This window comes from Balaenoptera physalus, assembly GCF_965194825.1.
Source record: "Balaenoptera physalus genome assembly, chromosome: 1".
Classification (NCBI taxonomy): Eukaryota; Metazoa; Chordata; class Mammalia; order Artiodactyla; family Balaenopteridae; genus Balaenoptera; species Balaenoptera physalus.
Window position 1 is genome coordinate 2,655,329 of NC_138882.1, and position 27,325 is coordinate 2,682,653.

At 59.9% G+C, this 27,325-nt stretch overlaps 2 protein-coding genes across 4 annotated transcripts in view; both read left to right on the top strand.

Annotated features, from left to right (window-relative positions):
• The first annotated feature begins 12,130 nt into the window (after nucleotides 1-12,130).
• Nucleotides 12,131-16,331, top strand: ASCL5 (achaete-scute family bHLH transcription factor 5). The gene is made up of 2 exons (XM_082450172.1): nucleotides 12,131-14,805; nucleotides 15,072-16,331. Exon 2 carries the CDS (start codon nucleotides 15,420-15,422, stop codon nucleotides 15,945-15,947), a length of 528 nt encoding a protein of 175 aa, XP_082306298.1. The 5' UTR covers nucleotides 12,131-14,805; nucleotides 15,072-15,419; the 3' UTR covers nucleotides 15,948-16,331.
• Nucleotides 16,332-17,020: 689 nt separating this feature from the next.
• The window catches only part of CACNA1S (calcium voltage-gated channel subunit alpha1 S), a 63,218-nt gene continuing 52,913 nt past the window's right edge, over nucleotides 17,021-27,325 (top strand). For 2 of the 3 annotated variants that reach the window (XM_082450183.1, XM_082450185.1), the window contains exons 1-2: nucleotides 17,025-17,588; nucleotides 19,178-19,283. In XM_082450183.1, coding sequence (XP_082306309.1) covers nucleotides 17,437-17,588; nucleotides 19,178-19,283 — 258 coding nt within the window. In that variant the 5' untranslated portion in view covers nucleotides 17,025-17,436. Of the gene's footprint in view, nucleotides 17,589-19,177; nucleotides 19,284-27,325 lie in introns of all 3 variants that reach the window. The other variant, XM_082450184.1, reaches the window with a different exon arrangement.

The window sequence follows — 27,325 nt, forward strand, 5'->3', positions numbered from 1 at the left end:
ACGTGGCGCTCACTGAAAAGCCCGTACGTTTCCCCAAATGAAAACCACCGGGTACTCAGGGATGGGGGCAGCCAGGGGAGGAGCGCTGCCAGGAGAAGCGTCCAGGGACCGCCGGGGCTGAGTCACATCCATCCATCCGTCCCGGAAGTGTGGCGGGGGTGCGTCCGGGACCCAGGCAGAAACAAGGGCCTGGCGGCCCAGCTGGATCTGATTGAATGTCTTCCCGCGGGGTTTGTCCAGGTCAAAGTGTTGAGAAGCCTCCGTGTGGAGCCCTGAGCCAGGGTCTTGGTGGGGTGGGCATTTCAGTTTGCAAAGATGTGCCCAAGTTCAGAGCCATGTGCAGGTACAGAGGGGCACGGGCCGGGTGATGTGTAGACGGGGCTCCGGAGGAGCAGAGACTTGGGGTTGGCATTGGAAGTGAGCGAGGGACACAGTGGAGGGGCCGGGTTGACGGGTCCTGGGCCAGCGTGCCCGGCCAGCATGAGGCTTGTGGTGGGTTAGCGGGAGGTACGTGGGCTGCAGGTGGCCGTGCAGAGGACCCAGTGCCGGCTGTGTCTCCGCCCTAGTTCGCCCAGCGTACACTTGGTGCCGGCCAGGCCACACGCTGCTTCAGAGGCCTCGGTGGGCCGCGAGTTCTTCCACGATGGGGACGCTTTCCAACAGTGGGTAGACGGGTGTGTCAGCTTATCAAGAACCATCAATCCAGAAATCGGTGTCTCACATTGCCAGATACTCCTCTGAACCACACTGCCCAGGGGAGACCTCGAGTGCTGTTGTTTCTCTGCGTCTTGGTTGAGTCCTGCAGGTGATCTGACCTGTCGGGTAGTCTTAAGGATTTGGTCTGTAGCAGGCAGCTGTTGTTAACTATAAGTAAGCCCAGTATATGAAAATAAATTAATGTAAAAGGTTAGGAATGATTCTTCAGTGTCTTAAGGACTGAGCCGGTAACCAAGCCTCTCAACGTGCTTTGACTTCGCGCACACACTGGTTTCGGACAACTACGCCCAGGTGTGCCTCGGCGCCTTTCTGTGAGTGACCTCGGAGCAGGGTCCGTGCAGCCAGCTCAGCAGAGGCCACAAGGAACTGTTCCCCCGCCTCATCTGAGAAATAAGTTCTAGTGTTGTGTTCAGAAGTCCTGTTTGTCTCCAATCAAAGCCACCAGCCACACTGTTCTGCAAAGGTTTGTTCCCACCTGGGAAGAACTTGTTGGGTTTGGCCCTGGGGACCGAGCCTTGGAATTGGTCAAGCGACACGTGCGGGGAACAGGGAGCGAGGGGCCATCCCGATCCTGGGCTCCCCCCCCTCCACCCCTAACCCGGACCAGCTCCAGCTCCTTCATTCTCTGGCTTCCTTGCATCATTCTTAACCCTGCGAATCCTCAACCACGGGTCTCCAGCCCAGCCTGCCCCGTTACCAGCACCCGCCCGCTGCTCCCGGCCCTGCAGCTCAGTTCTGCAACTCACAAGACTGAGCAGGGCCCCCTGCAGGCTCACCGTCTCTGCCGCATCTCCCACCCATCCAGGGGGCCATTCGCCCTTTGGCATTAATCCTAGGCAAGCTTCCTGTATTTCTGTCCCCTTCTCCCTAACGTGGGAAGTCTTGCCTCACTGCTTGGGGAAAATCAAGGCCGTTAGGTGTGATCTCACAATTTCCTTACCTGCACCTGCAATTTTCCTTCCTATTTATCTCGACTGCTTTCATCTTGGAGATTGCTTCCTGTTCAAGGCCAACCCACCCGTCCCCTCTCCCTGGGACCGCCATCACCTCCAAGCTCGTCCTGTTGCCCTGTGCCGCCCAGCCTATCCACACACTCAAGTCTCCTGTCCTGAAAGGCCCATCTGTGGGCTCCACGCTCAACTCTGGCTATGGGGGTCCCTTCCCTGTCCCCACTCAGTCCCTCCCCCGAGCCCTCCACAGGTGGAGGTGCTGGTGAGTGTAACTGCTGGACCCAGAGCGCGTCCTCCGTTCGTGCCCTCCCAGCCCTTATGCTGCGCTGACACTGGATCCTTCGCCCCAGATACCGTGGCTTCCCGGGCCTCCCTGCTCAGGCCGCTTAGCTCAATCTACACTTTAACGTGGAAGTTTTCTCCGAGGCTTTTCTCTCTGGTGGTTTCCTGATGTTAATTCTAGAATCTCCAACTCTAGCCCAGACCTGATCCCCAGCTACAGACCTTCTACCTGGCTCTCAGCCAGACCCTCCCCACTGGGGCCCACAGAGCCTGTCAAAATCAGCACGTCCGAAAATAAATGCATCCTTGCCTGGAAATCGGCTGCTTTTAGTTCCTCTATCTGCGTTGGTGGTGCCACCAGTCGCCAAGGTGCTCAAGCCGGAAACCAGGGGGTCGTTGGAGACTTGAGTCTCCCTGGGCTGCAGGTCCCACTGCCGGTCACTCACGAAGTCCTGGCAGCTGGGGCATCTGTGGCATCTGTTTCCTCCCCTCTGCCCGACAACCACTGCCCAGTTCATCATTTCTCTTGGGGTTCTCGTGGGGAGCGCCGGGGAGCTCGCTTTACTCTGATCATGTCACTTCACTCCTTCAAGACTCTCCAGGGCTCCCCATGTCCTATGGCCTGAGGTTTCTTTTTTTCGTTTTTGGCCACGCCTCGTGGCTTGTGGGATCTCAGTTTGCCAACCAGGGATTGAACCCGGGCCACGGCAGTGAAAGCCCAGAATCCTAACCACTAGGCCAACAGGGAACTCCCCTAGGGCCTGAGTGCTTTACTGAGGCCATTGTCCACCTGCCCCTCTGATCGTTAACCCCAGACAAATTGGCAGGAGTTACTGGTGGGGACTCTGTGGCCCTTGGAGGGGCGTTGACGGCCCCCCAGACACATGCTCACCCGGGGTGGAGGGGGTGCCAGCCATAGGTGCCCAGGAGGCTCTGTGTCCCTCGGCTCCGAAGGGTCACTGCCCTGCCCTGGGCGTGCTGAAGTGGGGGCAGAGCTTGAAGAGGTGACTGAGGGCCGGAAGAGGGATGCCCGGGCCTGGCTTCTCTGTCCATCCCTGAGCACCTGCGTTCCGTGCCGCGCAACTCCCGCGGGCCAGGGAGCAGGCCTGGAAGCGGGAGGGACCTGGCTTCCTGACCCCGCTCCGCCCTTCCGATCCCTCCTGTCCGAGGCAGTCTCCTCTTCCGTAATGATACCGGGGCCCGGGGCCTGGCCTGTGGTAAGTGCTCATCAGACGAGGGGCAGGCACCAAAACCCCGGAAGGCTGGGCTTCCATCTAGTACGGCGGGTGGGGCGTTAAGAGCGTGAGCTCTGGGCCAGCAGCCGGGTGCAGACCCCAGCTCTGCCTCTCACTGCAGGGGCGTGGGCACCTCATGGGGGTGTAAGGACTACACTGTTACTGTGTCTAAAATGCTTAGAACAACCCTGCTGGGTGCTGGGTCTTCTCACTCACATCATCTCTGTGACAGCATAACCCCCAGCCAGCCAGGCAGGGTCTGTAGATGCCAGAGGGACTTCCTGCACCGTGACATCAGGGGCTCTAGGACTCCAGAAACCCTGACCCCTCAGCCAAATCCCACCTTGTGGAAGTTCTGCCCCGAACTTCCTGGGGGGCGATGAGTCCTGTGGCCCCCTGTCCCCGGGTGTGGGACAAGCAGCCGGAGGTAGGCTGACCCGAGGCCCCTGGCCTCCTCGGCCTCCTGCATCAGGGCAGACACAGAGGGTAAGGCTCCACCGGGCGTCCGGAGCCTGGCCCTGCCCCGGCCCTGCTGTCCCTCGCCGTGCGACCGGGTGCAGACGATCTGTCCGAGCCTCAGCTTCTCCAGATGGAGAGTGAGGACCTGAAACCAGCCCGTGGTTCCCCAAGGGCGGCCCACATGTGCAAGGCGACTCCAGGTGGTGCCCGGAAGAGCACTTTTTCTTCTAGTAGTTATGTGATTATCTTACTGTGCATTAGATCAAAAGGTAATTAGCACATGAACTGCATGACTTTGTGAATGTTAATGTGAAGGGCAAGTAAAAGGAGGGAAGTGGGTACACGTAAGGAAAAATATCAGGAAGACACTGAGTACAAATGGTACTCAGACATGGCAGAAATGGCAGAATTCGGGAAGAAATTTTGGAAGGAGCCGCGTGCCAATGATGCTGGTTTGGTGAGGCCAGTTGGTTTCTGGGCCACCATCAGCTCTGACACCTGTGGACAACTTAAGATTCCAGTGCCCCCCATTGGCCTAATAGGGTGACAGAGTACTGAGAGGGGGTCTTGACAAGGCTCTGATGGCCCGATGGTGCAGGGCGGCTCAGACCAGGCTCCAAACAGACCCCGGGCTGGAAACCCTGGACCTTACCAGAAAGGATTCATCGTGTAGCAGCCAAGCACGGCGACACTGGCCAGACTGCCCGAGTCCAGGCCCAGCGCTGACCCTTCCAGCTGTGTGGCCTTGGGCAAGTTAATCTGTCTTTGTTTCCTCAGCTGAAAGGCGGGAATAGCAACTCATCTCACGGGGTGAGTGTGTAAGTGCCTGGTGGGTATGGCCTGTGTCTACGAGGCAGGGGTGTCTCCCCACCGCTGCACAAGGGGTGCTGTGGGCCCCTCAGCCCACTCCCCACGCTCCTTCTGCCCACGAGGAAGCAGCACGGACCTCCACACGGGACAGGGTGACAAGGCAGGGGCCAGAACACAGGTCCCCCCTTCCTGCTGACTCCCCCAGCTCAGCAGGCTTTGCCAGACAGAGCTGGGCTGTCGCTCCACAGGCCACACTAGCCGGCTGTGTGTCCTGGGCCACCCCTGCCCGCGCTGGGCGCCAGCTTCATCCGCTGACCGCCGAGGAGGGTGGCCTGGGTGACCTCCAAGGGCCCCTGTGGCTCAGCTGCCCGGGAGTCCTGGAGCCACGTCCCTGCAGAGGCTGGCGTCCTAGCTCCCGGTTCAGCCCCAGGGGCGCACAGTGATCACCCAGCACCCAAACTGGTGTCACCAAAGCCAGTCTGGAGACGGGGCAGGCTTCCCCCAACCGTTAGGACTTCCTCACTGCAGACCCCGTGCACTGCCCGAGCGCCCATTCAAGCCCTCCTGCTGCACAGACACCTGTCTTAGAGGCTCTCGAGCCTCCCGCCCCCGGGCCGGGTGTGCCAGCCCTCCCTTGGCCCTGCGCCGGGCAGCCCTGGAGGACAGCATCTCCACCTGCCCTGGGCTCGGCCGGAGCTTCGTGCGTCTTGCTGGGGTACTCAGGAGCCAATCAGCGGAGGCCAGGGTGGCCCTGTCTCCTCCTCGGAGCGGATCCCAGATCACAGGTGCCCCCACCCCGCCCTTCCCCCTCCCCTTCTGGGTGTGTCACTGTTTGAAGCTTAATCAGGTAAAGTGTACCTGGTTCCTGTGCTGGGGCGGGAAGCCGGCCAGAGGCGGCCGAGGACGCCGCGGGCGACGGCGGGACCTTGGCTGGTCCTCCGGGAGGCCCCGGTCACCGGAGTGGAGCCTCGGCGCGGGAGGAGCAGCACCAGAGGTAACGGGCATCGTGACGCCTCCGCCGGCCTGGAGCACAGTTAGGCAGGGCTCGGCCACCTGCCCTGGGAAAGAAAGCAGCCGGCCACCTGCTGGTAGGGGCCAGCACCCACCTCTGCGGGGAGCAGGGGACGTTAGCCGAGCTGCCGAGGGCATCTCCACCAGCGGGCCGTCTTTCTGGGTTGGGCTGGATGCCTGCCGCCTGCCAGTATCCAGAGACTAAAGTGTGCATTTTCTGGTTGGGGATCTGCTGGGGGAGGCGTCCCGGAAAAGGAGCTGAATGTGAGGGGTGAGGGCAGGGGAGGGCCTGTCCCGTGTCTGACGTGGGAGCGGGCCTGGGTGCGCAGGGCAGTGGTTGGGGGCACTGCCTCTGGAGCAGGCTGCCAGGGTCAAATCCCAGCCCCGTCCCTTAGCAGCTGTGTGGCCACAGGCCACCGGCTTGTCTGGTCTCTCCCATCACCTGTTACATGGTACCTGCCTCGTCACACCATTGTGAGGGTCACATGAGCCAAGAGGTCACGCTACTGCCCAGCACAGAGCAAGGGGTGGAGAAATATTTTTGTTGTTTTTTCAGTCCTGCCATTTATAGAAACATGAGCTCACTTAAACTCTCCAAGCCTTGGTTTCCGCATCTGCAAAATGGGGGATGAAAAGTCACCTCGAGGGGATTAAATAGCTGTGAGCACCTGGCAGGTGCCCAGTGAAGGGTGCCCTGCCTCCTTGTCAAGTCAGCCGAGGTCTGTTCCTGTTAAGACCCCACGTTTCCTCCATTTAGGGCCTGTGCTTTTTACCCCGCTCCCAAAGGAAACGTCTGGATAGAAAAGTTACACATTTTCAGGCCCAGAACCTCTGCAGAGCTGCTCCGTGCCAACATTAGATACCAGATGTGGCCCGTGAGAGCACCTGCTTCACGGTGATGCTCTCCGATCAGCTTGGGAGACTCGCAGGTGACCACACGCGGGGGCACCCCCTGGGTGCCGGGAGCAGGGCCCACCCTGCCACAGGCTGGGATGCAGGAGGCACGGGCCTGCCCTTCTTCTGAGGGAGTACAAGGCACACAGGTTGGGGGGGGGAACAGCAGGCCGGGGGCCCCCGGGAGAGCGTCCCCAAACGCACAGGCCTGAGCATTCGGGGGAGAAAGAGAAAGAACAGAGCAGGAGAGGGCAGGGGGCACTGTGGACAAGAAGAGACCCAGACTGTTCTGGAAGGAGGCGTAGGACGTGGATGGGCAGTTGGGAAGCGGGGCTGGCGCCCCAGGAGGGGAGCAGCCCCAGGCGGGGAGGGAGACGCGAGAGGAAAGGCGGGGGGTGCTGAGGACTGGGCTGCGGGCGCGGAGAGAGGGCAGGAGGCGGCAGAGAGCTGAGGCCCCTCAGCGCCCAGCGAGGGCGTGCAGGTCCAGGGAGCGAAGGATTGTCCACGGGAGCAACGCGGTCAGAGCCATGCTTCGGGAGACGCGCGTGGTGATGGGCACGTCCGGCACGGGCGTGCGGTCAGGGCTGCAGCCGGGAGCCAGGCAGGTGGCGGCGAGGGTGCTTTCCGGTGGGGTCTCCCCCGGGCCGGTGCTGCTCGTCCCCGCCCCGCTGAGGAGGGATGGCCTGCCCGCGGTCCTGGCTGGGAAGTGGCCCCAGAGCCCCCGTCGTAAGCCACGTTTTCGACAAGACGCAGAGGGCTCCGATTCTCTCTAAAACGTGGTAACTGCATGAATGAGACAGCCGGGAGGGTCCTGGGCATCCCGCACGCACAGGAGGGACCTGGGGGCCCACCTGGCGCCTGCCCCGGCCCTGCCAGCCCCTTCCTCCCTGTGGCACGGGGCTGAAGACCCCTTCCTTGTAGGACGCGCTGACGACCCAATGAGACCTGTGTGTGAGCGGCGAGAGTCAGCTTGCCCACTCCTGCAGACCGAGGTGTCGCTGCGTCCCGGGAGCCCCGGAGCCAGGGTCGCTTCCCACCTACAAACGCCCCAAATCGATGGTCGGGAGGGGCCTCGGGAAACCTCAAACGTTTATTCTGTGGCTCCGGGGGGGGTTTTTCTCCCCCGCGAGTCACCTAGAAGGGAGGCTCCCTTTTGTGGCAAAGGGAGCCCCTTTCCTCCATCCCTGAGTCAGCGATGACCTGGGCCCCAGGCACGGTTCTCTGTCTGATGTCGGTGCTACAGCTGGCAGCAGGCCTGGGGGTGGTGGGGAGACGGCCACGCTGATGGCCCAGAGGGGTCGGGGCAGGGGGCGGAGGCTTCCGCGCTGCCCCCTCTGCCCGTGAACCCCGCCCCAGGGGACCGGTCATCACCAAGGGAGGCTCAGACACAGCCCCATTTCCCGGTCAGAGCCGCCGTCCTCCGCAGAATCACCCGCTCGAGGCTGCTGGTGCCTTCACAGCGCCCATGGGATGATTTCCCTTCCTCTTTTTTTCCCTTGAAGTTAGCAGTGACTAATCCCAAGGGCTCGGAACCGCCCTGGAGGGCATGCGTGTGCAGGCAGCGACCGGAAGGGCCTCACCAGAAGTGCACTCGACAGCAGCGTGCATCCTTCTGGCCAGGAGGCGGGCTGGACGCTGGGCTCCCGTGGACATTTTGGTCAGGGTCCTGCCTTTGCCTTCCCTTCCCCAGCCCCCGTCCTGCACCCCCAGCGCCACTCCCACAAGGCTTTGGACCCCTTTGAGCTCTTCCTACACACATCCTCTCTGAAGTCTGGTGAGAGGCCGTTTTTCTTGGTAAAGCTTGTCCACCGAGTCACATTAGCACTTACTGGTGGCTTTGGGCCAAGAGTTCAGATGTCCTGGCACCTAAGCTGTAGCCCCTTCCTCCCCCTTGAGGTGTAACTGACAGCGGGGGGCACGGATGGGCGTGGGGCTGTAGGAACGCCGTCTGGAGCAGACTTTCTTCTGAGTCTCAGGTTTACTCACTCTCTTGGGCTGTTAAGAAAGACTCATTCCTGGACAGGACAGGGATGCCTGGCCAGTCCCAAGGTGTACACCAATTTGTGTCGAATGCCAAGTTCAAAATTCATCAGCTGTGTGACCCTGGGAAAGTTCCTTTACCTCTCTGTGCCTCAGCTTTCCTACCTGTAAAACAAGGGTGATGATAGTCCCTACCTTGCAGTGAGGACTCAATGACTGTGCATGCATGTGTGAGCGTGTGCACACACAAGTGTCACTGAGAAGAGTGCCTGACACGGAGAATATCACGCTGGTGTCTTCACTTTCTCCTCACCTCCTTTGGCTCTTACCTCTCACTTACTCAGGAGCCCCAGTGCCTGGGTATGAATCCCAGCTCTGCCCTGTACCAGTTGTGTGACCTTGGGCAGGTTGCTTAACCTCTCTGTGCCTCCATCTCCTCGTATGGAACATGGGGACGATGACCTCCCAGGGCTGTAGAGAGTGCACTCAGAGCGGAAGTGTGAGGTGCAGTCCTGCCTTGTCCACCCACCTGGGCACAGCAGTCCGGGTGGTCCTCTGCTGAACCCCGCCCTCCATGGGGTTCCGGAAGGGGCTCAGGAGAGGTTTGGCGGGTGAATCCGTAGGCAGGCGGTAGGATGCACACTGAATACATTCACCTTATTTAGAGAATTGTGTTACCCTAATCCTTCAAAGACTTGAGAAAAGGGTCAGGCCCTCATGTACAGAATTTTCCCTCTGGACGTTTATTAGGACAGACGTGGCTCTGGGGAGCCGCTGGACGCGGGCGCTGGTGCTGTGTCCAGTTGCAGTGTCGGGGGTGGCATCTGCTGACTCAGGCCTGTCAGAGCCACATCCCAGGATCTTAGAGCTTCAGGGGCTCTTTCCAGGGCCGCCCCAGCCGTGCTGGCAATACCAGCTGCCAGTGATTCCGTTCCTATTAGGTGCCAGGTGACCCACATAGGTTCCTCTTATCTTTACAATAACCTCTGAAGTGTCACTGCGCCCATTCTGCAGGTGAGGAAACTGAGGTCTGTAGAATCAGCGCCTCTGCCAGTGAAAGCAGAGCCGGGATTCAGTCTAGGAGAGTCTGGCCTAAAGCGTGCTTTCTGCTTGTGGGGCTGCCTCTCACACGAGGCTCCCGGGCCCGTGAGGTGCTCCGGGGAGCCTGATAGTCTTCCTGGGGACTGGGGGCAGCCCTCTCCAAAAACACCTTCCTGTGACTCCCCAGCGTCGTACATGCCAGGTACAGTCAAGGGAATTAGGAAGAGGACGAGCCCCTCCCCCAACTCTGGCCCCCAAGAAATCCTATAAAGATCAGGACTCCTGCCAAAAAGTTGGGCACGCCTACCTGGCTAAGAAGGTCCTCGTGTATCACCTTGAACAGACCCTGGTGAGCTGCACCCCAGCTGTGTGACCCTGAGCAGCTGTCCCAGCCTCTCTGAGCCTCCAGTTCCTCTTCTATAAACAGGCTGAGGGTTACAGGAGACAGGAGAGCAGGGCACCCAGCAAGGCCAGGCATCGGAAGCCACCTAATCCATGGCAGCCTTCCTTCCCCACGCCTTTCCCCTCCTTCCGGAGTCCCAGCCGAGCGTCCCCGTGTTTGGGCACCTGGCTCCATCATTGCCTCAGAGCTCGGCATGGCTCCTCTCGGGAAGTGGCGGCAGGCAGCGGCCTGGGGCAAACCCCGTGGCCGGGAACACAGCGCGGAGGGCATGAGGGGGGCTAGGCGGGTTCTGGGCTGAGGTCCGTGCGTGAATAACACTGCCTCGTTCATCACTGGACCAGAGGGGCACAGAGGCCGAGACCAGCCGGCCAAGCCCTGCAGCTGCCCAGAAGAGGAGGCGTTGGTTTCTAGCCCTCAAGGGCACTCTGTGGGGTCATGGTCGCCGGGCCTGGCTGCCCTTCTCCTTGGTCAGATCCAGCGTGGTATCGAGGAGATTCTGAAATGATCGTTTGGTTGGGTGTGTTGAATATATAAGGAGGGAGTGGTGAGGTTATCCTCCTAGAAGTAATTACAGGCTATAAGATAGACTCCGAAGGGAGATTGTGACAGTTCTTATTTTAAAAAGAAAAATCATTTTCTTATCCTGGAGATTTTAAGGTAGAATTCCCTGAAATGTATTCTACTCGATGTTAGGAGGCTTGAGAAAAAGAAAACAACAAACCGTTCTGAGGTCCACTTGCGGATTTCTGGGTTAAATGCAAGCAGCTTTCTCTACTGCAGGGCTTTCTCTGGGATGCACCCTGGGGATCTCCAGGGATTGAATAAAGGGGCTGCATTTCTCAATGTATTTGGCCGTGGAGCCCTCTAGGGAAAGGTTTCAGCAGCTACCTTGCCTGGAGGCAGGGGATGGGTGAAGCCCATACGTGCTGTCATTCCGAGTCCTTGGTTTCCTTACAAATTCTCCCAGTTTGGGATGGCAGGGGTAGGAGAGGCTCTGGAAGATGTCTTCATGAAGGTGCCGATAAGCTCCACCACACACGATCCGCTGTAGGAACCCCTGAGTGGAAGGAGAGGCAGAGGGCAGCGAGCTCACCTCTCCCAAAGCCACTTCCCGAGCCCTGTTCCGAGTTTGAAGTGACATAGTCAACCAATTTCTGGTCTCAGTCCCTCGCCTCTGGCTCCGGTCCCGGTGAAGACAGTTAGAAAACCTGGAAAGGGAGAATTATGTTACCTGCTCTGTAGATGGTCCAGCCCACTCAGAGGTCACAGCCCCCTTTGCTCCATCAAGATGGTTCAGCCCTCCCCAGGGATACCCAGTGTCAATCAACAAACATTTATGCAACAGGGACTGTGTGTTTCAAAGATGAAGCATGAGACAGGAGCTCTTGCACTTAGAGTTTACACCTTGGGCCAGGAGACGGGGTCAGGAAGGGCTCCGGGGAGAGTGCTCTCTGGCTGCCTGCTGGCCACGAAGGGTGTAGGGCTGGGGAAAGGGGGAGATGGGGTCGGGTGACGCTGGACTCCTAGGAGAGGGACGGCCTGGGGTGGGTAGGCCATGCTCATGAAACCATCAACAAGAAGTTGTAATGATGTGCCATGGGGGGTGGTAGGGAGAGCCTCTGGCAGGATGTGACCACAAGGAGCTAATAGCTGTTGGGGGGCAAATGCCACCTGATGCAGAATTAGGAGCAGCTAGGACTGGGGAAGGAGGCCCAGGAGACCCCACTGGTGGCTTCCTGACTATGCTGCAAGTTGGGCTGGGTGTCACCACGTTCCTTGTACAATATGACTGTGCCGGGCATGACTGTGAACACGTCCTGGTCATAAAAGGGCAGCCGGGACAGCTCCGTCGGGCAGTGAGCTTCGTGGACGATCGGGTTCCTCCCGCCGAGCACATCTCGTCCCAGTCCCGGGAAAGTACACCTGAGGTGCCGAGGGCAAGGAGCCCCGCCCGGGAGGAACTAGGGCCCTAGAAAGGTGGAGAGTATTGCTTCAACCCCTCCCTCCAGTAGCCTCCTCCGTGCTCACGTGGGCGGGGCCAGCCCCCCACGCACTATTTCAGAAGCAGGCTTTTAGCTAGTGAGTTGCTTCATACTGATACAAATAACAAATTACAGAAAACAAAATATGTTTAATGATGCGTCTTTTATGTATTTGTATATAATGAACGTTGAAGTCATGTGAACTGATCCACCCACTCAGGGAGGAAAGTAGTCGATGTTAACGGGAGACCCCATGGCTCTTCTTGGGAGTCCTCCAGTACCCCGAATTTTCCAGAAGACCGGGGGATTCAGTCCCCAGGGGGAGTAATTATGACGGAGTCGGGACCTGGAATTTCAGCAACCTGGAATTTCAGCAACCTGCTACTGCCATTGCTCCTCACGGCCACACGGTGTCGCTGTCGACAACTGGTTCCGCCCAGTCCGGGAGCTGAGCCCGTGGGCTGGTTCTCGGTTGCTGGTCAGATCCTGTCCAGGTACTGCAGGTTAAGGAGGATCCAGTATTCGTGTTTTTAAGCTCAGGCGAGGGGGTTCCTCACCAGGTTCCCAGGGGTACGGCTCCCGGTACTTGACTCTAGTTAAACTCGGTCCTCCCCTCCCAACGACAGAAGTCCGTGGCCATCCTCCTAAGAGCATCTGCAAGGGGCCATTACCTTCCCAAGGACCACCCAGGTGACCTGTGGTACCACTCTTACCAGGGCAGGAGCTCAAACAGCATGATCATCAGAATCTGCAGTGGAACATCCCCTTCAACAGGAGTCATAGTTTAGTAAGGTACTCATGTTAGGTCAGCACAAGCCCCTCTGAACTTCAGGTTCAAATGTGAAGCTCTAGGAGAAATAGTGAGGGAATCGGGGGGAAGGGGAGAAGGGTAGGGGTGACTAGCATTTACTAGTTCATGAGATCACTAACTGTGGAACCTTGGGCAAGTAACTTAACCTTTACAAGCCTCCGTTTTCTCACCTGTACAACCAGATGAGATTAGCACCTACCTCACAAGAATTGTGTAGGAATTAAGTGCGATGTTTCACGTAAAGCACTTGGCACGATGCCTTGCACAGCAAGAGTAATAAACGATCGCTATTATTATCATTATTATTTTATTATTACTATTATTATTATTTCACCACGGGTTTTGTTCACCGCTCCATCCCAGAGCCTAGGGCAGTCCTATGCACAGATGCTCTCGGTAAGTACGTGCTCTCAGGCCGCTTGAGGATAACCTACTACCCGGTGTCCTTCCGCTCCTCGCCAGGGTAGAGCATTCCGCGGAGGAAAATGCAGATCACAATTCACCTGCAACTGTGCCCTCACCTGAGCTCGCTGCCAGGTCGTCAGTCCTTTTCTAACAGTAAAAAGAGAACTAGTTCAAGAAATACATGGTCAAGCTGTGAGGTTTCTTGCTTGAGTGACTTTTCTGAATAGTCATAAGAAATGTAAATAGCATGTAAGGAAAATGAATAGGTATTGAATATTGAACCGACACAAATAGATATCAAGTTGTATTTATTAAAATTGTCATTAGATGTAAATAAGCTTCTGACCTCAATCAAATTATATTTAAATAATTAAGTCAAATATGAATAGACAGGGATCATGCAGGAGAGGAGAGTCTGGATCCCATATTTTTACAAAACAAAAGCACTGAGAGCAAATAATTTTGAGCACTCGTTACATGCCCAGCACTGGGCAAAGGACTGAGGGGCACCACCTAAGAATGGGAGAAAGGCCTGCCTTCTGGTGGTTTACTATCTGGTTGAAGACTCAATGCACAGCCTGGAAAGTCTATGTTGGGGGCTGGAGACCTCAGGCCATCAGCCTGGGGCAGGACTGGGGGGGAGCAGAGAGGCCCCCAGGACCCGCAGGGTCCGTGTCAGCCAAGGGTGAGGTCGGGCATGAGCAGAGCGTCCGGAGCCGAGGGGTGTTTGGAAGAGATTTTCTAGAACCGTCCCTTGAAGGACACTTCCCTTCAAAGGGGAGCCCTCGAAGGCCGTGGAGCAGGAGAGGGGTATGTGACTTTGTCCTGCAGCCTCACACAGTCTCTCGAGGGCAGTACTTTGAACGCTGTTCATTCTTCCCGGTTTCCGTTCAGCGTGGAGGGCAGAGCTAGCTGGGAACAGACTGGGACCTGGATAAAGGACAAAGACGAGAAGGTGCAGGAGACTCTCGGGAACCTGAGTGTGTCAGCGACCTTCCCCTGTCAGGGACAGAGCCGGCCCTTCTGTCAGGTAGAAGGCTTGGCCTGGCATCTGAGGCCCCGCTGCCCCATCCCCGTCCACGTGGGCTGCAGCACCCACTCACTTGCTCATTCAGGGAACCCTGAGATCTCCCGTGGGGAGGGCAGCGTGACAAGTGCAAGATGGCATCGACAGGACACTGGACACACGGGGAGGGGGCGGGTCAGAGAGAATGCCTAGAGGAAATGACAACGAAGTGGAATCTGATAACCATGGGTGAGAGGAGTTGGTGGCACTTAAATGCAACCCAGGCCAATTATTTCTGAAATAAGAGCATCCTGGAGTCTGGGAAAGGGGCTGTGTGTGACTTAGTCCTACCCCCTCCCAGCCCAGCTTCCTGTCTCATCCTCCCTCCCAGTTATTCAACAAGCATTTGTGCACTCTCTAGCCTGCCACGCTCTGCCCACACGGAGCTGAAATCACAGGCACTTGTGTTGAGTGGCAGAAAGGACAAACCCAGGAGGGCTGAGGGGGCACATCCCAGCCCCCCCTCCCCCGGGACTGGGGCACAGAGAGCTTTGGTGGTGCCACTCCACACGGGAGGGCTTTGAAAGTCCTGACCACATGCGGGTTCCTCTGAACCAAAGATGCATTGCCTTCAGTAAAGAGTCTGACCCTTAGTTGCCTTATGGCTACCGCTGGGGTTTCTACTGCCGACTCAGTAAGCAGGCTCGGAGCCTCCAGATGTGAGGCCCTGGCAGGTGCGAGTGACCAGACTTGTTCCTCAAAGGAAATGACATTGCTGGGCACCTTTTGTAAGGCAGGCCCTGGAGGAGGCGTCTTTGGGTATATATTTTTCTCATTTGCTCCTCATTCAGTATTCATCTCCTGGGAGGGATGTTTTAATTATCTCCATACTGGAAACTGTGCCTCAGAGAGGGCACCCAAGCATTAAGGTGTGAACCGGCATTTGAACCCTGCTCTGCGTGTATGTCTCCTGCAGCCCACTGCCTCCCCTCAGGACGCTTACAGTCGCGTTGGAGGGTGGGGTGACACAAAGGAGCCCACGATGCAAGGCCCTTCCTAATTGATATGTTCACCCTCTTCTTTAGAGACGGTAGCCGGGACCCTCTCCTGCGCGGCGCACAGCCCGGGGACCCCGAGGGCCGCGACGACCAAGACCCTGGCGCGGGGTCCGCTGGAGCCGCAGGGCTGCGCCCTGGGAAGGCCCGCGCCCACCCCGCATCCCCGCCGGCTGCTCTGAGACGTGCCCGCACAGTCCACCGCGATGGCTCGCCTTAGGGGGACCTCGGAGCCTGCTCCCAGAGCGAAAAGAAGCCCTGACCAGTCCGGCCGCCCGGAGCTGCGGCTGGCGATGTGACTCGCTCCGCGGGCAGGGCGCGCAGACCCCGAGTCGGGGCGATTCGGGGCACGCTCCGGGTCCGGCTCCGCGCGGCACCATGAACGACGACTTCTGCCGGGCGCTGGCGGCCCGCCGGCCCGCGGCGCCCCCCGGCTGCCGGCCGCTGGGCATCGGGCCCCCTCCCCGGTCGGCGACCCCGGCCCGCGCCGAGCCTCTGGGCGCCGTGCCCTTCCTGCTGTACCCAGGCGCCGCCCGGCCGCCCTACTGCGACGCCTACGCGGCCGCGTTCCCCGGCGCGCCCTTCCCGGGCGACTACCCCTTCGAGCCCGCCTTCATCCAGAAGCGCAACGAGCGCGAGCGCCAGCGCGTCCGCTGCGTCAACGAGGGCTACGCGCGCCTCCGCGGCCACCTGCCGGGCGCCCTGGCCGAGAAGCGGCTCAGCAAGGTGGAGACCCTGCGCGCCGCCATCCGCTATATCAAGCACCTGCAGGAACTGCTAAGCGCCGCCCCCGACGGCCCCGGGCCCCGCGAGCCCCGGGGGCCCCCCTCCCTGGCGCCCGACTCGTCCGAGCCCTCCTGCTGCTCTTCCTCGCCCCTCTTCGAGTCGGAGGACTGCAGCCACTGAGCGGGCTGGGGCCGCCCGGGCTCGGCTCGGGGTGCTCAGGCGTCCGCGGCACCCTCCCTCCGCCAGCGCCACCTCGGCCCCGTCTCTTCCAGCAGGGGGACGGGGGCGGGGGGGGTGGACGAGGGGCACGAGACAGGCCAGAGCGGCTGTCGGGGGGCGGCGAGGGCGCGCGCCCCGTCCATGCCGGCCACCCCAGGGTCGGGCTCCGGCTCGGCCTCAGCCCCGCGCCGGGGAAGGTCGGAGGTACCCCGGTCGTGGTGGTCCTGCTCCGTCCTCCGTGGCCACGGGCGCAGCCCAGGAGGCGGGTCTGCTCTGGTCCGCACGCCACGCCCCTGCTCTCCACGAGATGGCCTCAGACACCAGCGTCCGCTTCGGGGGCTTGCTTGTCACCTCCCCCCGCCCCCAAGAGGAGCCCAGAGGGAGAGGCGCAGGCCAGATTCAGCCTGCACTCAGCCCAGGAGGCGGCGGAGTGTGTGCGCTGGTGGCGCCCTCTGGCTTCCTTAATGGAGGGCCTTACCCACCCCACGCCCCAGTGTGACCCTTTCCCCCCCCCCCCGCCCCCGGGGTGGGTGAGGACTGCGTGTCCCCCCCTCAGACTGTACTCTGTGGGCGTGGGGACCGCGTGGGTGTACCGGTGCTGTGTTTGCACGAAGGGGCTAAATAAAGACGTTGGGTTTTGTGGTTCCCCGGTCGTTGTCCTCCTTCCCTTCTCTGGCGCCCTGTCTCCTTCCCACTCAAGCACTTGCCTCCAGGGTGTGTGGGGTGTTCTGTTAGCTCATGCATTCAACTAACATTTACAGAGAGCTTAGTACCTGCCAGGGGCAGTGTGGGGAGGGCACAGAGTCCCAGAGATAGACACCGCCCCTTGCACAGCTAGGGGCAGGCTGGGGGGGAGAGAAAGGTGGGCACACCCAGGAGCCCTCCCCACGGGGCGCAGGCATGGGGTGAGGGTGCAGGATCTTGGCCTGACGGCTGCAGGCAGAGATGTGAGGGAGGGCTGTGGACTCCTACTGCGCTGGACCACCCAGCACCCTTTCTGGACAGTGTCATGGGCCTGCGGGGAGGGGTGGGTTGAACCTTGACACCAAGGAGCTAGTCTGAAGCTTGAGGCTCCGTAGCACTTCGTGAGCTCTCCGTCGCCCCAGCCTTGAACCTTCCATCCTGTCTCCCTCTGCCCCAGCCCAGACCCATGTGTGAGCCCCCAGCCCCACCCCCAGCCTCCTTGGGGACACACCGGGCTGTCACTGGCTGGGCTGGGGAGGAATGACAGCTGCCTGGCCGCGGGAGCTCGGCTGGCCAGCAGAGAGCCCGCGGAGGCTCATTTTACTCGCTGGGAGCAGGGAGAGTGATTCCCGGCCCGCCCCGGCTGCCTCAGCAGGGCAGGCTCGCCCAGGGGCTCAGCCGCCCGCTCCCCAAGGCAGGGGCACTGGGGACTCGGGGAAGAGAGGGCAGCGGGTGGGGAGCAGGAGAGGCTGAGGCTACGGGAGCCATGGAGCCGTCCTTGCACCAGGATGAGGGCCTGAGGAAGAAACAGCCCAAGAAGCCCGTTCCCGAGGTCCTGCCCAGGCCGCCCCGGGCCTTGTTCTGCTTGACTCTCCAGAACCCCGTGAGGAAGGCCTGCATCAGCATCGTGGAATGGAGGTATCCTTCAGGGCCAAGGGGCTGCACGGAGAGAGTGTGTGTGTGTCATGGGAGGGGAGGAGCGGGGCTCACAGATCACAGGCTTTGGGGGCCGGAGACCGGGGCCTGGGGATGGAGCTGGGAGCCTTTGGGAAGGAAGCCCTCAACCGAGGAGCAGGGGGAACCGGCGGGACTTCCAGGGCCCAGGGCTGAGGCCCAGGTCCTGCAGGCAGCCTGGGTGCCTCTGTAGTGTCTCTGGAAGGTGCTGGAAGGTGTGCCCAAATCCCCAGTCCCCAGCGTCAAGGGCTCCTCTCAGCCTCCCTGGGATATGGGACAGGGCTGGGGTGGGGGGAGGCGACAGCGGGCCGGGTGGGGAGGAGAGATGGGCCTGCACCGAGCTCTGCTGTGAACAGCAGGCCTGGGTGGGAGGCACCACGTGGGCACAGGGACATGAGCCCCCTTCTATGTTGGCATTAGCTCTGCGAGGAAGAATGATGACAATTTCCAGCTTATTTGGGGAAGAGAGGAAGGAGATGCAGAGGGGGGAGGCCATTGTCAAGTGGGTGCTGAGTGAGCTGGTCGGGAATATTTGAAATACTTCTGAAGGGCTTTGGAAGACCAGGCTCCCACCAGCTGTTGCCTAGAAGAAAGGAGAGTAAGGGAGCGGGAGGGACAAGGAAAACCCAGGCGGAGCCGGAAGGTCTGGGTAGGAGTCAGCCCTGCCCGCTCTCGGCACTGCTCGGCACCCAGGAGCCTCGTGCCCTCCTCTGTCTGGGGGGCGGGGGCAGACTTCCCCACCCGTCTCTCTCGCCTGCATCCTGTCCCCTCTCCAGTCCTCTGCCCCGAGGCCGCCTCTCTTCAAACCCCAGAAGAAGGTGGCTGGGAAGGGCATGGGGTCTCCCTCTAGCCATCTGTACAGGGCGTCCCCCAACCACGCACGAAGAGCTCGGCCCTCCCCCCTTCTCCCCCTCAGTGCCCTCCACACCCGCCCTCTAATGGTCAGCCTCCCCGGAGGCTGTGCCGCTCACCAGCAAATCCAGGGAGCCTGGTGGGAGTGCCCTCCGGAAAACGGCTGGCAGGGCCTGTGTGGGTGGGCGCAGGGCCCTGGGGCCACGGATGCCGTCGGTTACCGTCGGTTACCGGCCCCTCCTCAGGCTGCAGAGTCCAGGCTTCATCCCTTCCGGCCCCCTTCCCGGGGGTGCTTAGCCCAGGCCGCAGCAGCCCCAGCCTCCCTTGCTGATTCTGTGAGGGCGCCGCGGCGTGTCTGGCCGTGGCTCCGCGGAGCGGGGAGAGCGGTGGTCGGTAGAGCAGGGGGTGGGGGGGTAGGTACTGAGACGGGGGCTTAAGTCTCCCCGGGCCTTGAGGCTGAGTAGCCCCCAGCCAGGAGCCAGAGCCTCGTGGTCCCAAAGCGCCTCAGTGGACGCTCCCTGTAGGAGGAGAGGGAGGCGGGTGCCCCACAGGAGCCCGGCCCCGTCTGTGCCCTGCAGGAGGGCAACGTGGGCCCATCAGCCTGGCCTTGTAGTCAGTCCAGACAGACCCCCAGCGCGCTCTTCCCCTTAATCCCACAAATCCCACGCCTCACTCGAGGGCTCTCCTTAACCCTGCACCAGACCCTTCGAGACCATCATCTTACTCACCATCTTTGCCAACTGTGTGGCCCTGGCCGTGTACCTGCCCATGCCGGAGGATGACAGCAACACCCTGAACCTCGGCCTGGTAAGACGGGTCTTCCCTTCCTCCTGCCGGCCTGCTGCCCAGGCTGCGGGCTGGTAGATGATGCTGGAGCTACAGCCCCCAAGGGTACAGACCCCACGTCCCCACCACCTGCAGGACTGGCTGAGTGGCTCAGAGCTTTGCAGAGCTTTGGATTCCATCGTATCAGCACTGGGCAAGTACCCGCTGTGCCAGGGGCGCTGTGCTGAGCTCCTTACGAGAGTAAGCCACGTCCTCCTCACCACAGCCCCTAAACTAGTCCCATTTGACAGATGTGGAAACTGAGGCTTTGTAAGGCCAACGATGGGGGCTGAATGCTGAGTTCCCTTCCGTGGTTGTAACCCGGAAGGATCGTGCTTCTGTGGAGCTTGCCTTTCCGCGATGGTTTGACGGAGGGAGAGCACATGTGATAGAGCCACGCTCTCCTCACTCCGTCACCAGTAGCAGGTCCACAGGCCAGAAAAGGCCACGGCTGGAAGGGGTTTTCCAGAATCAGGCTGTCCTGGCTCCTCCCCACCTCACTGTGTTTACGGGTGAGAAAACTGAGGCTTAAGGGGCGTAAAAGACGGACTTACCCAAGAGCTAGATCATAATAAAATGCTTGACATTTATTAAGTGCTTATTAGATGCCAGGTTCTGTGCTAAATAGTTTACATTATTGTCTTTTTCACTTCCTGTAACTGCCCCCGTGAAGTCAGTAACGTTATTAGACCCGTTACAAGACAAGGAAACCGAGGCTCAGGGGGTCACCCACATGCACGCGTCTTCTCATAGGGTCTCAGACGCGGGGCTCTGACTTTCAGACCTGGCCTGTATAGCTGTGCCACCAACGTGGTGACAGTACGAGGGCCCCTGGGGAAGCCCCTGGAGATGCTGTCCTCGGGCATTTACCAGGCTCCTGAGGGGACAGGCCGATGGACCTGCCCTTTCAGCACGCTTTTCCTGCACTAACTCTGCGGGGTGGGCGGAAGGAGAGCTGTCAGCATGCGTCCAGGGCCTGAAAGGATGGCATTTATTTCTGCCTCTGCTTTGCTCTGGTTTCCATGGGAATCTATCTTGAGCTGGGGAGAAGCTGGAATTCTAAGTGTGTGCTTGGCTATAAGTGGAAAAGCTCAGAGAGTGGGATTCAAAGCAGGCAGGGCCTGCGGTGAGGCAGGCGGGGAAGGTGCTTCTCGGAGCCTGGGCCCCATGAGGCCGGTCCCTTGTCTATGCTCTGGAATCCAGGAGGGCCCTGCATCCACTCCACCCTTTAGGAGTTCATATCAGGGGGCCTCGGTTCCATTTCAACTCCTTAAGAAGTTGACTATTTTGGAAAGAAACTCCACCCTCCTTGAAGGTGCAGAATCAGACTTTAGTGGGTATGTCGCCTGCCATCTTGAAACAAAACAACTGCCCTAAAAAGTTCACACGGTGCTGTGTGCTTGCCTTTGGCCTGTGGGCTGAGTGACGGAGTCTTGGGTAAGTTCTAGGGCTCGTAGAGACAGGGTGATGAGTTCCCTGGCAGAACCGGACCGGAAACCTTCCCAAAGTAACGACCATCACGTCAAAGGTCAGAGCTGGGTGGGTCATTGCTCATCAGTGAGGGACCCTTTGTTGTGAAGCCCAGAGAGGGCAGGTGATACTCAAGGTCACACAGCCAGCTCCTAGCTGAGGCCTCCCCGCTTCTACTTGTAGTTATATGCTGATCTCCACAAAAGCCAGCAAGAGGGAAGGGAGCGCAGTTAGAGCAGGAGGGAGGGAGATGGGGGCTTTCTCTCTTTCTCGCCCTATTGGCCACTTTGTAGGAATCTGAGGAAGGTCTGGGACCCCCCCCAGTCATCCAACAGAACCGTGGTTGGGAGAAGGGAGGCCCAAGGACCCACTCTGCACTAACTTTCTTACTTATTTAACAGATATTTGTCGTGTGCCTGTTACATCCCTGGCACGTACAGGGAACCTACTTGTGAACCAAACAGACATAATTCCCATCTTGACAGAGATTAATTCATCCAATCAATCAAACAAGCAGTTAAAATGAAATGGGAAATATGCAAGGTCTGGGTGCACTTGGACGTTGTCCTGGAGGAGAACCTGAGTGAGACCGGGGGGGGGTCAGGGTGGCCCCAGCGGATGGCATGTCTGACCTGAGCCTGGAGGGCAGGGCTGGCTTCACGGGGTGTGACCTGCACTCGGGAGGGCCCTGTGCTCAGGGGGTGATGCTCTGGGGTGGCATCGAAACATCTGATAATTTCATCTTTGAGTCCATGTTTTGTAAGTGAAGTTCGACGGGGACAGGGCACGGGGCCGTGGCTCACTCGTGGTCCTGCCTTCTGTCACTTCCCACCCCTCCCCTGTCTCTGAGGACAGACTCTCAGCTCAGTCCCCTGGGAGGCCACCTGGCAGAGCCTGGGCGTGGTCCTGGGAGCGTCAGGGTTGGCACACGTGCCCTTTGGTGTGTCAGGACAACCACAGAGGTGGCTGTCCCCAGCCTGGGCTGACAGCACCACGGCCCATTCAGAGAGGGCCCTGCAGGGTCCAGCTTCCGGCCCACCACCCTCCCGGTGCTCAGTGTCTCCTTGGGTGGAGGCACTGGGCCCGTGTGAAGGGCCAGGGCATGGCTGGGGGCGGCATGTGCGCTGGGTCACGGAGGGGAGGTGCCTGGGCGGGTCTGCACCCTCCACAAAACACTAAATAGGCCATAAACCCCACCATGATAGGCTGACAAAGGGAGCGTGGAAGGAAGGCATTTGAGCACTTTAATGGCACAGGTTGTGAACAAGCGCCCTGCACTTGCATCTTGCACTGGGCAGGCCAGTCCTGGAGCAGGTCCCGGATGAGGGTGGGGCATGGAGGAGAGGCTGTCGCAGCCCCGCAGGAGGAGAGCTCTGGGTGAGGGGCCACGTGGGCAAAGGGCTGGGGGCATGAGTAGAGAGAGATGGGCTGGGATTTGGAGCATCTCTCAGGCCATCAGGTAGAGCGAGGGGGGCTGGCAGGGTGGGCGGAAGCAGGGAAAGTGGTGTCCAGTGGAACTGAGGCCCAGGTGACGGTGAAGACGGAGAAGTGGGAGATTTAGGAGGGGGGATCTGTGGCCTCGGTGCCTGATGGGCGTGCAGACAGAGCGTGGGGGAGGGGAGGAAGACGGCGAGGGTGACATTTGGGTTTCAGAGGGGGTGACGGAGCAGACGGTGGTATCACTTTCCGAGACAGGCGTTCCTGGGGGAGGAGCAGGCTGCTGGGGGAGGGGGACGGCGAGGTCAACCCCAGATGGTGCAGGTGCAGAGGCTGCGTCCACCCAGCACGTAGATTTGCAGGTCTGAGCACTGGGTGACAGAAGCTCCCTCACTTTGGGTGACTGCAGACTAGCTGGGGTGAAGGGGGAAAGGTCAGGCGGCAAGAAAGCCTTCCCACAGGGGCCTGATGTGCAGACTTGAGGCAGCTGGCACCCTCGCTCGTGGGAGGGAAGCCTCGACACCTGTCCTGGGAACAATCTCCCCTGGGAGGCAGGGGGGCCCTCCGGGAGCTTTTTCCTCCCCCTCCTCCTCCTCCTCCCCCTCCTCCTCCTCCCCCCAGCTCTTACTGAGGCTGAAAGCTGCATCAGCCTGGCTGGAGAAGCCGATGGTGGTTCAGACAGTGGGCTCTGGAGCTACAGCTGTGTGATCTTGGGCAAGTTACTTAACTTCTCTGTGCCCTCAGTTCCCTCACTTGTAAAATGGGGATAACACCATAAAGTTCACAGAAGGTTCTGGATGAGTCAAGCCCTTATAAATTATGCCACATTGTCTATCGACACAAGGAATCTTTATCATGCGGGGGTCACAGTGCCTCGGCGTGGGCTCCCCAGCCACAAAGCCCCTGGTCACAGAGACTCCGGGTTGTCCCAGAGTCAAAGTGTATAATCCCTGGCAGCTATGACCAAAGGATTATTTCAGACAAAAAATTCTCCTTCACCCCACCCACCATCTGTCCCCAATCTCTTTAACCCTTCTCCTCTCCTTCCAACATCCAACTCATCTGAACGGCTTTCCTAACCCCGGCCCCGGCCCCATCCTCCAGCCAATCATCATCATCGTCGTCACCATCATCGTCTTCATCCTCAGCTGCCGGGCACCTGCCCCATGCCAAGCGCTGCTCTGATGTTCTCAGTGCATTATCCCCCTGAATGCCCACCACGGCCCCCCAAGGCAGCACTATTATATTTCTCACTTTTACAGATGAATAAACGGAGGCACAGCGCATGCCCAGTGGACTCCGCGGGCAGACCTGTACCCTCGGTGGGGCATTGGGTGTGGCTCCCTGGACATCAGAAGGGGACACAGGAGGAGAGTGGTCTCTGCTTCCCTGGGGAGTGGCCTGGGGGGGCCGGGTCCCAGGACAGCAGGTCCCGGCCCCTCCCTGCGTGCGACCCCACTTTCTCCTGACTGTGGAGGTGCCGCCCGTCCAGGCCAGGACAGATGCTGAGATCCAGCCCCACCCCTACCTGCCCCAGACAGCAGGCTGCTTTAGGCCTGCAGGACCAGCGGCTAACACAGCTGTCCCGGGGTTCTCCCAGGCGAGTGGAGGCTGGGGACACCCGTCACAAAGGGGCACCATGTGTCAGGGAAGCAGGAGGATGGAATAGACCCTGAGCTGCCCCGGGGCCAGTGAAGGGCAGGGAGGTGAAGGCTGAGGCCAGCACCCAGGGCGCTGGCCCCCAGCCCAGACCAGGACCCTGCAAGTCCAGCTCTGCCCCTCGAAGGGCTACCTGCTCCCTGAGGCCTGCAGGAGCCCTGCTCCTGGGGGACCCCTGACTGAATTAATTAAAGGAAATCTTTGGGAGGGTCTCCATTCCAGCCTGGGCCAGCCTGAGGGGACCCACGTGGAAAAACAACAGCAGTGACCAGAGTTACCAGTTCTTGGGACAGGCTAGAAATGATCTATCTATCACTTTGCCCACAAACTGAAAGTAAAAACTGATTAAAATATAGAAGGAACGCATGTCAGAGGTTAGTTCAACGCGTAAGAGAACAAGGAGGAGGGTAGAGTTGGCTCAAAGAGAATCTGAGAAACAGGAATCTATGCTATTGGAGAAAAAGTGATAGGCTAGGATTGCCGGGTGGGACGCTGAGCTGGCTACAGGGCAATGAAAGTGTGTCCATGGGATGGCGGTTTCTATCAGGCAGAAACCATTTGTGTTTCTACTGGGCAGAATCCTGAGACTCAAACAAAGGTACGGTCCCCAGGTCAGTGGTTTTCAGGGCGGGGCAGGGGAGGGGCATTTGGCGGAGCCTGGAACTTGGGGAGGGGCCTGTGTCCTGAGCGCCGCTAGCGTCTAGAGGTCAGAGGCCGGGGTGCTGCTACACCTCCCCCGCCCCCGCCCCCTGCAACTCACAGGACAGCCCCGCTCCTGCCAACAAAGAGCTGCCCACCCCAAATACGGGGAGTGCTGAGGCTGAGAAACCCACCCTAGACAACGAAAGACTCCTTGGCCAGACCTGTTAGCAAAGGTTCCAACAAGGACACGGTGCCTGATTTCCGAGCTCTAAATGGTTTTTGGTAACACGGGTCAAGCTAGCCTTGGTGCTGCAGGCGCGGGGAGGCCGGCGGGACTGGATGGGCCTTTCTCCCCTCCGGGGCCTCCCTCCCTCCCTCCCAAGCCCGCCTGCCCTCAGACTGCGGCCCCTGCACATTCCTGGGGCTCCGGTTGCTGCCGGCTAAGCCTCTGGCATCCAGGGCGCTGTCTTTTTTTAGGGTCCGGAATGTGCCTGCTGAGGCCACAGCCCACTCCACCTCCCCTCGGAAGGACCCCAGTTCTGGCCTGGCCCGTCAGAGACCCTGGACTTGCAGGGCACAGGCATCCAATCCGGGGCCACCGGACAAGCTTCTGGCAAAATGACAGGAAAGCTTGGCTTTCAGGCCCCGTTCGGAGCCTGCCCTCTCCCACCCAGGGGACTCAGAGTCCCCCACCCTCACCTGCACCCCTCACCCCAGGCACCGCGTAGGCACTGAGCCGGTGGACGAACAAAGCCTTCACAGACGCCCTGAGCGCTTGGCGCAAGCCGGTCGGTCTCGGGGAGCCCTGGCAAAGCACGGGCCTTCAATCAGCCACAGCGCCTCTGGCTGACTTTGGTGGCAGCTTTCTCCAGGCCGTGAGCCCCAGAGCCCTCCTCCGTGCCTGGGCGAGCAGGGGACTGCCCTCCCAGGACCGTCATGGTGACGAGTGTCTGGCAGGCACACGGGGTGGCTGGGTAGGCGGCCGTGCTGTCCCCTCTCTGCCCTCACAGTGCTCCTAGCCCACGGCCAAGGCCCTCTGAGCCCAGGCCTGGGGGGCGAGGGACAGGATCCGATGAGCCCTTCCAGGGGTCCCTGGGTGCCCCTTCTCCCCCTCCCAGCACGGCGTGGTTGAGGCCACGGACCCTGGATTCCCATTATGGCCCTGCCACTCAGAAGCGATCCTGGAGAAATTACTTGACCTCTCTGTGGTTCAGTTTCCTCATCTGTTAACTGGGGGTAAGAGTGCCCCCTTCAGGGTCCCTGTGAGGATGAACTGTGTGTGTGTGGCTAGAACAGGGCCTGGCACACAAGCTTAGTGACCCAGAGCTGTTGCCACCACGATTACCCAAGACAGTACCATCTCCCGCCCTCTCCCAGGTGGGCTCCCTGCTTTCCCTCCTCCGCCACCACCACCCCACCCCAGGCGAAGAGGCCCCTCCTCTGTGACCCTCAGCTCCGCTGGCTCCCTTGTCTGGACTGCCCCACATGCCTGACCCGCCCGGACCCGTGGGAGCTGGTTCCCCTTGCGGGAAGACAAGGGGAAGGCAGGGTGGTAGAGAAGCCCGCTCAGACCCCATCCATTTGGGTGAGAGCTCATCGGGATAAATATAGCCACTTCCCTCACTCCAACAGGTCATTTTCCAGACTTGGAGGCTGAGGTGGTCATGGAGACAGATGCCAGGGCCCGGGACACCTGTGGGTGGCGCGGTCACAGGATGCCAGGCCGGCTTCCCCGAGACGCTGTTGGCTGAGTCGGGGCAGGTGGGCCGGAGCCCCACTCCCCTCCAAGCCCCACATCCCTCAGCTGCACGTAGGAAAAGCAGCAGAGTAGGGGTGAAGCTCAACCCACCACTGGGGTGCCCAAGAAGTACCATCTTTATTCCTAGAAACCAACTTTGTTTGGGTCCTAAGCCCACATCCCTCTGGGATGGAGAGAACTTCAGTCAGGGTTGTTCTCTGGTCATCCTGCTGCCCCAGCCCCAGGTCTCAGGCAGCACCAAGAAGCAGGGCTGTAGGGCCTTGTCCAGCTGGGCCGAGGCCATGTTGCTCTGGCCATATGGTTCCCCAGGCCACTGTCCGCTGTCTCCACGTTCAGGAAGTTCAGGAAGCAGGAGTCCTTGGCAAGCCTGGACCCTGCTTTCCCGGGGGTCCTCAGGGCCCTCTCCCAGACCCAGCCACATCTTCAGGGTGCTATTAGGAAGCAGGCCCAAGGTTGATCTACCCTTGAACCTCCAAACCCTGGGGTGGGTCTCTGTTTTGCTGGGGAGATGCCTCCACCATGCCTCCCACACCAGGGTTGGGCCTCAGGAAACCACCAGCCGGGACCTGCCTCCAAACCTCTCCCGAGGCAGAGGGCCCAGCATCTGCTTAAGGGGCGAGACAGGGGATGACTCCAGGAGGGAAACAGTCACTGACTTGTAAAAGCATCTCGTGGCAGCAGTGCGCGCCAGCCTGCTCCGAGCGCTGGCTGTGAGGACCACCACGGGCCACCCCCCTACGAGCACCAGCTCCCCGTCCCTCAGCCAAATCCACTTTGGCTCATTGAAGCAGACATGCCTTAAAGAGTTAACAAATAGAGTGGAATGCCACCCCCGTCCCCCCCCAAGTAAGATTTGTGTCCTAACAGGTCCCAGTGCCTTGACCCTAAGGAAGGAGCCTCAGCCCTGGGATGGGTCGGCCGCCTTCCCAGGACCTGTGACTACAGCTGCCTGTGGCTTCTCTGCAGCCCTGCCCCGACCAGCCTGTTAGGGTCTTTCTGTGGACCCTGCAGATCCCAGAGCCCTCCAAGGGGCTGCCGGGGGGCTGGGAGGCTGGGG